The sequence below is a fragment of the Bos grunniens genome, chromosome 19 (assembly GCF_055505025.1).
Source record: "Bos grunniens cultivar Pamir isolate PY7600 chromosome 19, Bosgru_T2T1.0, whole genome shotgun sequence".
Lineage (NCBI taxonomy): Eukaryota > Metazoa > Chordata > Mammalia > Artiodactyla > Bovidae > Bos > Bos grunniens.
Window position 1 is genome coordinate 23,455,465 of NC_141183.1, and position 9,100 is coordinate 23,464,564.

The window sequence follows — 9,100 nt, forward strand, 5'->3', positions numbered from 1 at the left end:
TAGAATTGGGAACATCAAAACCCCCCAATTTCCAACCTTGCCACCCCATTGTTCCCATGTGGGGGACTCTATACCCAAGGGGGGCAACTCCTCCTACCTCCCTCTCAATCCCTGCTTTCCCTGCGTTGGGCGGGGACGGGAGGGCGGCAGAGATATTTATTTATTTCCTTTATTTATTTAATTTTTTTTTTTTTTTTGGAGTAGAGAGTGACAGATGGCGGCGGGTCCCGGGGGAGCCGGCTCTCCCCCAATGCAGACGCATGCCAATCACCGTCTCTCATGTGATAGCTGCTGCCCGTGACGTGCCAAGCCCATATGGCCTGGCATAGAGGCTGGTACCCCGCCTGGTAGAGATGCCACACTCGCTCCGCGGTTCGCATGGCGCTCTGAAGACGCCGGCGCCTGCCGCCTTGAGGAGCCGCTGCCCCCGCTCCCTGAAGATGGGGGAACAATGAAATAAGCGAGAAGATTCCTCTTCTCCCCCCTCTCTCTCTTGCCCCCCTCCCCCCCCTCCCCTCCCCTCTCCCCTTGACTCCTCTCCGAGGTAAGTTGTCCGAAAGGGAGCTAGATCTGACCCGCTGGTTGGGGGGGTGGGCAGTTTCTTCGGCCGACAGGACGGTCCCCAAATCCCCCCTTCCTGGGATGATGCCCCTTCATGGGGTGGGCATCGGAGGAGCCCCGGGTTTCCTCTCGCATAAGGGGCTGCAGCTCAGGGGGCTGCGGAGGGAGGCGTCTCTGCCCGCCCTGGGCTTGGGGAGGAGGGGGAAGCAGGGTCATGGGGGGCGTGAAGAGCCTGAGATGGGAACCCCCCATGGTTGTCCCGGAGGAACCTTCGACCTTTCCCTACCACCAGAAAAAGAGAGAGAGAGAGAAGCAAACAAACAAATTTGGATTTTTTTTTTCCTATCAATCCCGAAATACAACGAGATCTGAAGAGACGTGTGGGAGGGAGGCAGTTTAAAGGGGGGAAGGGGGTCCCCGACCGCAGGGGAGAAGGACGGGGCTCGCTTCTCTCCGTCTCCTCCCCGCGCCCGGGTTTCTCAGTCCTCGCCGCCCCGAGCCGGCTCCGGGAGCTGGGGACGCCGGGCTAGAGGAAACGATCCTCCCGCCTCTGGAATTGGGGCTGCGGGGGTGGGGGCCGAGCCGAGGGCGGCGCGCGGCCAAGTTGCAAATTGGATTAGGGAGCGTGGGGGTGAGAGCCACGGGAGGGTGAGGGAGCAGGGCGGAGGGGCCCGGGCCGCCGGAGCCGCCGAGCGGGGCAGCTGTCCCCACCGGCGGCCGCCCAGCCTTCCTCCAATGCCGGGAGAGAACAGGCTTTCCGGGCGATCGTGCCGCCTCCCCCGGTGAAGAGATCTGCTCCCTAAAGCCTCAGCTCCGTCCCCAACCACACCCGGAGATGACCCGGCGCGGGGAGCGGCCCCTCGTTCAGGCGAGGGGTGGAGCTGGGGCCCAGCTCTGGGGAAAGGGCCTGGGCCGAGATCCCGGGCGCGGGGCCGGGGAAGGGCTGGGCAGGCTCGGGGTGGGGCAGGCGGAGGAAGTGGGCATCCAGGGCCCCCCGGGCAGGAACCCGCACTGGACCCGGGGGTGGAGGCGGGTGGAGGGGGCGCGGCATGAACCCAGCGCGCCCCTAACTCTGTGTTCTCTGTCTCCCCTTCCCGCCCGCCGGGCGTCCTCAGGCACCATGCTGACCCGCCTGTTCAGCGAGCCCGGTCTCCTCTCGGACGTGCCCAAGTTCGCCAGCTGGGGCGACGGCGACGACGACGAGCCGAGGAGCGACAAGGGCGACGCACCACCTCCACCTCCGCCTCAGCCGGGGCCCGGGGCTCCGGGGCCCGCCCGGGCCGCCAAGCCCGTCCCTCTCCGTTCCGACGAGGTGCCGGAGGCCGCGCTGGCCGAGGTCAAGGAGGAAGGCGAGCTGGGGGGCGAGGAGGAGGAGGAAGAGGAGGAAGAGGAAGGGCTGGACGAGGCTGAGGGCGAGCGGCCCAAGAAGCGCGGGCCCAAGAAGCGCAAGATGACCAAGGCGCGCCTGGAGCGCTCCAAGCTGCGGCGGCAGAAGGCGAACGCGCGGGAGCGCAACCGCATGCACGACCTGAACGCCGCGCTGGACAACCTGCGGAAGGTGGTGCCCTGCTACTCCAAGACCCAGAAGTTGTCCAAGATCGAGACGCTGCGCCTCGCCAAGAACTACATCTGGGCGCTCTCAGAGATCCTGCGCTCGGGCAAGCGGCCCGATCTGGTGTCCTACGTGCAGACGCTGTGCAAGGGCCTGTCGCAGCCCACCACCAACCTGGTGGCCGGCTGCCTGCAGCTCAACTCGCGCAACTTCCTCACCGAGCAGGGCGCCGACGGCACGGGCCGCTTCCACGGCTCGGGCGGTCCGTTCGCCATGCACCCCTACCCGTACCCGTGCTCGCGCCTGGCGGGCGCACAGTGCCAGGCAGCGGGCGGCCTGGGCAGCGGCGCGGCGCACGCCCTGCGGACCCACGGCTACTGCGCCGCCTATGAGACGCTGTACGCGGCGGCGGGCGGCGGCGGCGCGAGCCCGGACTACAACAGCTCCGAGTACGAGGGCCCGCTCAGCCCCCCGCTCTGCCTCAATGGCAACTTCTCGCTCAAGCAGGACTCGTCGCCCGACCACGAGAAGAGCTACCATTACTCTATGCACTACTCGGCGCTGCCCGGCTCGCGGCCCACGGGCCACGGGCTGGTCTTTGGTTCGTCGGCTGTGCGCGGGGGCGTCCACTCGGAGAATCTCTTATCATACGATATGCACCTTCACCACGACCGGGGCCCCATGTACGAGGAGCTCAATGCGTTTTTCCATAACTGAGACCTCGCGCCTGCCCCTTCCTTTTTTTTTTTTTTGCCTTTGCCCGCATCCCTGCCCCCAACCTCTCCACCCACCCAGCGCAGGGGCATCCCCACCTACCCCAGCGCGGGGTGCGGGGAGCGGGTAGTCGGTTCTGCCGCTCTCCTGGGCAGCGCGGTCCTCTTATCTGTGGGTGCCCGTCCTAGGGGCCTCGCTTCCCCCAGGGGACTCGGCTTCTCTCTCCCCAAGGGGTTCTCTCCTCCTCTTTCCCAGGGAGTACTTCTACAGGGACCCTCTTCGGGCACTCTCTGGAGACCCCTCCCCCATTCCCAATTCCTGCACTGTCTCCTCTGCCCCTTTCCCCCTGCAGGCCCAAAGGCTTTGGTAAGGGGGGCAGCTGAGTTGTGGTATACTGTTTTCCTCCTATTATTATTATTATTGAAACAGTCACCGAGCTGCTGAGGAGCCGGGCGCCCCCTCTTTCTTGAAAAGGGCGTAAGTCTGGGCTCCAAGCCTGGACCTGGAAGCCCTCATCCCCAACCCCTAGTCTCAGCGTTTTGTGGTTTTAATTTTGGCGGGAGGGAACGTGGATTGAGAGGAAAGAGAGAGGCCAAGATAATTTGTAACTAGAGTTCATTCCCCCCTTTTTCCTTTTTTAAACATACATACAAAAAAAAAAAAAAAATCTGAGGCGACGGAGGCCGAACGCAGAGTCCGGATTAGAAAAAAACGCAGTAAGAACTTTTAGAAGCAATAAAAGGCAAAAAATACTACTACCAATAATAAAAAGACACAAATATCTATGCAAGGAGGTTCTGACTGAGCCTAGCGGCCCGGCCCGGCCCCGGGATGCCCCTCCGGGCCCGCGGGCCGCGCCGCCCAAGCGCGGATCTGTGCACTTTGGTGAAGTGGGGGCCGGCGCTGCCCCCTCCCCTCCCCAGGTTCTTACAATCAGAGACTCCGAGATTTGGGGCCCCAGTGCCACTGCCCTCCCCCGCCCCGTCCCCGTTGTGCGTCATGCTGTTTTTTAAAAATCTGTTTCCAAATTTGTATGGAATGGCAAATTGTTGGGGGGTCGGTTTGGGGAGGGAGGGTTTGCATGAAAGACACACACGCACACCACACCGCACGCACACGCAGGCCCAGAGCTGGCGTCGGGGGGCAGAGGGAGGAGAGCTCGCCGCCCCCCAGCCCCGCTCAGGCAACTCCATCCCTTCCCGGGACAAGGGTGGAGACCCAGACCTGAAGGCAGCCCCACCTCTGCCCGACCGTGCCTCTTTGGGCCTCAGGCGCCCGGCGATTTCCGGTGGCTGGAGAGGGAGTTTTTGTCCTAGGCATCCTCTTGGCTCTGGCTGACAAGTGGGCAGGGAGAGGGCTGAGGACTCCTTCTGGAGGTTTCCCAAAATAAAAGGGGCAAAAGGAGAACCTCTCCCCACCGGAGGCAGGAGATCAGATATCCAAACACACGATACAAAAATGCAAACCCACAGGCGAAACACCCACACACTCACACGGAATTTTACCTTCCTCCTGTAGAGAAGATGAAACTCCCGTCGGACACCCGAAGTGCATTGCGTGTTTCTGTTCAGTTTAATGACGATTAATAAATATTTATGTAAATGAGATGCAAAGCCGGACCGGTTTTTCACGGTGGCCTCGTTTCATTCCGGGCATTGAGCTGGGATTCAGCGTGATGAAAAAAACAAGAGTCAATGACTGTGTGGTGGCCAGGTAAAGGAACCCTGGAAATTCCTGCGTAGGATTCCCACACTACAAACCCCCTCACACCCACCCACTGGGCACCGAAACAGCTGCACTTGCTGCCCCTCACAGACCTTACACAGACTCACACACGCCCCCAGCACAAAGCATTGCGCTAATCTCATTACACTCCTTCAGTTCCCCAACATGCACACGCACCTCTTTTGAAAACAAAATATCTTTTCATCACTGAAAATAACTAAGATGAGAGCAGTCAGTCATTTTACAATCCTTTGCCCACTATTGCAAAAACAAACAAACAAAACGAGTGTGTAGAAATCAAGAGACAACCATTTGAGCCAGATAGGGATGCTTTTAAATAGAAAAAGTATCAGGTTATGAGGATGAAATATTAATGGAAGAAGTCTTTCCAGTCTTAAATTTAAAACTTCAGTGGACTCAAGGGAATCAGCCATTTTCAGCCTCAAGAATATTGAAATTTGTAGAGGTGTTGATGAAGTTAATGGAACACCCCCAGAGTTCTGTGAGGGGGCCTGAGTCTAGGAGCCCACCAGGTAGATAGAGTGGAGCTTGACATAGCCACTAGCTTCCCCTCACCAGACAGCGAGAAGCCTTCTGATCCACAGGGGGACAACCCCCTTCCTGCCTGGTGCTGCTCCGGGTAGAAGGAAGCCCTCAGGCAGACGGCCCAAGCCATTTCCTCCTCTCAGGCAAGGTAAACTCAGGGTTCTCTTTCTCTGAGCCTCAGGAGCAGAGGCTGCTCTGAACTGACTTCCTCCGCAAAGAACAGCATCCCCCACTCCAATCCAGACACCAGTGCTCACTGGACTATTTGGAGAGGGGTCTAAGTCCCAAAGCCTGAACACACTTAGGAGTGCCACAACGGGACTGTTTCTGACTCTGCTTGTTTAAATTATTTTTTCAAAAACACTTCTGCTCGTTTTAGAGCTGAAATGGAGGTTGTAGTGTTGAGTTTGGGGCTTGAATTCAGGCACACTGAGGCTTTTAAAGGTTGGCCCCAAGACCCCCCAAATAAAAGCACCCTGACAAAGGAGGAAAGGGAAGGCGCTTGAAGGACTCAGTAGGCGCGAAAGGGTCCATCGGATTATACTCTCTGACCTTGAGCTCCTCGGCTCCCCTAAAAGACCAACCCAGTAGAGACCTTGTCCTCCTTCCTCCACCCCGAGAAGGCTGGAGGCGGAGCTGGGACCGGGCCGGGAGCTGTCCACTCCCGGGTGCTGACTCCGGTCCAGCCTCTCTCTGTCCTGCCCCAGAGTGAGGCCGAGCTTCCCTGGCCCCAGGGAGCGCCGCACAGCGTGAGGCCCCTTCCCAATGCCCAGTCTGCTGGAATTCTGGAAAGAATTCTCCCGCAGTTTTTGGAGAATTTCACTGGAATCCTTTCAAAATTTCACCTCCTTCTCTGGAATTCTCATAGGATTGCTTCTCTAGCGTGAGATTTAGAACTGGGCCTTTCTTTCTGAGGATTCACCCCTGTCAGTGGTCTAAGGGTGGGTGTCTTATAGACCTCAAAATCACCCCTACTTTGGGAGAGAAAGAAATCGGTTCACCTTCAACCTCCTTCATTTCTTACATGGAGTAGGACCAAAGTGATCATCTCAGACCCGAATCTGAAGGAGTCAGATCTGTTCATGGCATGGGGCTTGGCCTGGCAGGAAATGGGAGAGAAAAGGAACTCAGTACACATCCCGAGGCCTGAGTCTTATCCTGCTCTAAGAACAAGGTTAATTGGGTTTCTCTCCCAAAGCTGGTTTTCCAGAGCCTGCTCTGAAGTCCCAGTCCAGGCAGGATTCAAGTGGCTAGGGACAAGAGGCAAAAGATCCCTCTACTTTGCTCCCCTGGGCAGACCACAGACTCCAGAGTGCTTCACTCTTCTGGCTCCTCCAAGCAGCTTGATTCTGTTTTTGAAGCCGTATTCCAGCCCACTTCCAAGGATGCTGATGACTCTAGGGCCACTGTGTCTGTGGTCACTTTTGGGGAGGGGTCAATTTTGGGGAGGAGATCCCTAGTGCCTCCGCTTCCTGCGAATCCAGCGTCCACACGAGCTGCCCCTTTCCCAATTACTGACCCTTCCCCCACACTCTGCTCTCTAGCTGCGATTTGTCCTCCCATCGCCCCCCTCCCCAACACTCAACTTCCCTGGTGAGATGGCGAGGTGAGCAGGAGAAGAAGATGCACGCCGACACGCGGCCCCAAACTCCCCTTCGTAGGTCTTTTCCTCTCCCGCTTGTGTGCGCACAGACAGTGAAGCTCCAGGAACAGAAGGAGGTGTGTGTGCTGGGGCAGGGAGTGAAAGGGGCCAGAGCGGTGGGAGGGAGAGGGCAAGGGGAAAAGTTGCCAAGAGGACACCCTCCTCGCGCCTTAACCTGAGCAAAGGAATCTCCAAGCAGGAACTAGTCGGCTCGGCTCAGCTCCTGGGCAGCCAACCCAGAGGCTGGAGCTGAGATCAATCTGGAGGGTGTCCTCCCCTTGGTTTTCTCAACCCCATTCAAAGTTCAGAGTTTGGAAGCCACCAGGAAATAGAAGTGTCTCTGTGTCCAGGTCATTTGTATATCAGGGGAAAAAGAGAGGAAAACACTGCTGATTGTCTCCTCTCTGTTAAACCCTATTTCACCCAGGATCTGAACACTGACCCCCCCACCCACCCAGTGAACTCCTAGTGAACCCCTAGCTCTGGTTTTATCACCCAAAGGGACAGCTCAAGAAATCACTGAGTACAGTCCAGGGAAACTGAGCCCCACTGGCATCAGAGACAGGGAAGTCCTGACTTTCCCTGGATTCCATTGGCTTGTGTTTACTTTTCTCTTCTTCCCTTTCATGGGAAGTCCACAAGCTGGGGGATGCAAGGATCTCCCACAGAAGTCAGAGATTTCATTCCCTCTTGGGCAATTTTGCTTCCTCCTCTTCCCCAGAATCTTTAACCTGAAGTTACCTGCTCCTTGGAGAAATCTGTTGATTCGAGGGAACATTGGGACTGAGGGATAGTTCTAGATTCCACAGTTTAATTCTCAAGGAAGGTGGGAAGAAAGAGACAATGGAGGCCGGGCCGGACCAGCGTTGGTCTTGACCTCCACTCTCCGATTCACTGGTGACAACAGGGGTCAGCCCAGTCTTCCTGCCCCTATGTGCTCAAAGGAGAAAGCTTTTTCTTTTGCTGAGATGTGGGACGGGGCAAATGGGCTCAGCCATCACAACAGGCTTCTCAGTTCACAGCCCAAGACACGGTCACTTTTGTTTCTTTAGCACTGGGTGCCCAGGCACTGGCCACACAGGCCCGTGACAACCTGGGGTGTGAAAAAAAACCTAAAACACTGCTGCTTTTCCAGATCCTAAAGTGGCTTCTGCCTTTCTATTCCACATTCATTTAAAATTCTGGACTGAGTTTTCCTGTTTGAGAAACAGTAAGAAAAGGTGCAGACACCTGGGGAGGGTCATTTTGCTCTCTGAAGTTTTCTCCACCCTACAGCACTAGGGTAGGAGCTCCTCACCTGCTCTGGAGTGCCAGCTTGAGAAGGCCCTGACCAAGTCTGGGCTCACAAGCAGGAAGGCAACTGTTTCCTGTGGGCAGATGCCAGGGGATGGGAAATTCAGCCCCTTAGTGCAGGGACAGGAAGCTGGGGTGCTCAGAGGGGGAGAGAGCCAAGGAACCCCAGAGATGTTGGCTGTGCCAAGGGAGCTGGGACACTGCGTTGGGTGGAGACACTGCCCAGATGCGCGCCTGGGTGTGGCTCTGGCGCCTCCAGCTCTCCTGCCTGCTCCAGCGTTGGAACCCGGCACAGTCTCCCAGGGTTGACTAAGGCTTCAGGGTTCCACGGCCGAGTATATGCCTGTTGTTCCGTTATTCGAACCTTTCTGGGCTTCTCTCCACCTCTGTCTGCGTCCCACTCCTCTTTTCGAAATTAATTGAATTAGGAACGGGTCTTTCTGGGGCGCTTCCGCTTCCCGCCCGAGGCTGCAGCTAGCCAGGAGGCCAAGGCTGAGAGGTCAGGTCCCGCAAGGGCCGAGAGAGCCCCCGAGCCCCTTTGGGGACCCGCGTGCCAGTTCCTACCCTCAGCCAAGTCTTCGCCAAGGGCACAGCTGGGCGGGGTCTGGGCAGTCCGCCCGGCTTGGGACATCTGTTCTCGCCAGAGTCGCATTAAAGGCGAGAGGTGGGGGTGGTGGGGGCTCAGAACCAACCCCTCAATCCCGAGTCGATACCTGCTTTCTCGACCGCAGGCGGCGGCAGCAGGGGACACTGGACTCACAGAGTTTTTTTCTTTCCCCTTGGGAAAAGCGAGCGACTCGTGAGGGGCAAGTGCGGATTTCTCTTTTCCTTCATCTCTCCTGCTTCCTAATCAGATGCCACATCTGGCCTCACTCCTGGAGGGCAACAGGGCACTCCGGCCTCGCGGGAGTTGCCCGGGAGTCCCCGGAGGCGCCGGCGCCCAAGATACCACGGGCCGGCCGGGTGCGGAACGGATCCCGCTTGCAGCGAACTAGCGTTCGGCTGGGCTCTGAGGCAGAGGCCGGGGCGCGGCGCGGGGGGTGGGTTAAAAACAACTCAATTAAAAC

At 58.0% G+C, this 9,100-nt stretch overlaps 1 protein-coding gene across 1 annotated transcript; it reads left to right on the forward strand.

Moving 5' to 3' along the window:
* The first annotated feature begins 211 nt into the window (after positions 1-211).
* NEUROD2 (neuronal differentiation 2) lies at positions 212-4,434 on the forward strand. Its single transcript, XM_086357890.1, has 2 exons — positions 212-544; positions 1,677-4,434. The coding sequence occupies exon 2, from the start codon at positions 1,682-1,684 to the stop codon at positions 2,828-2,830; it is 1,149 nt and encodes a 382-aa protein (XP_086214016.1). The 5' UTR covers positions 212-544; positions 1,677-1,681; the 3' UTR covers positions 2,831-4,434.
* The last annotated feature ends 4,666 nt before the right edge of the window (positions 4,435-9,100 follow it).

Excerpts from the sequence above, each read along its gene's own strand:
- NEUROD2 (XM_086357890.1), top strand. The coding sequence starts at position 1,682 with ATGCTGACCCGCCTGTTCAGCGAGCCCGGTCTCCTCTCGGACGTGCCC.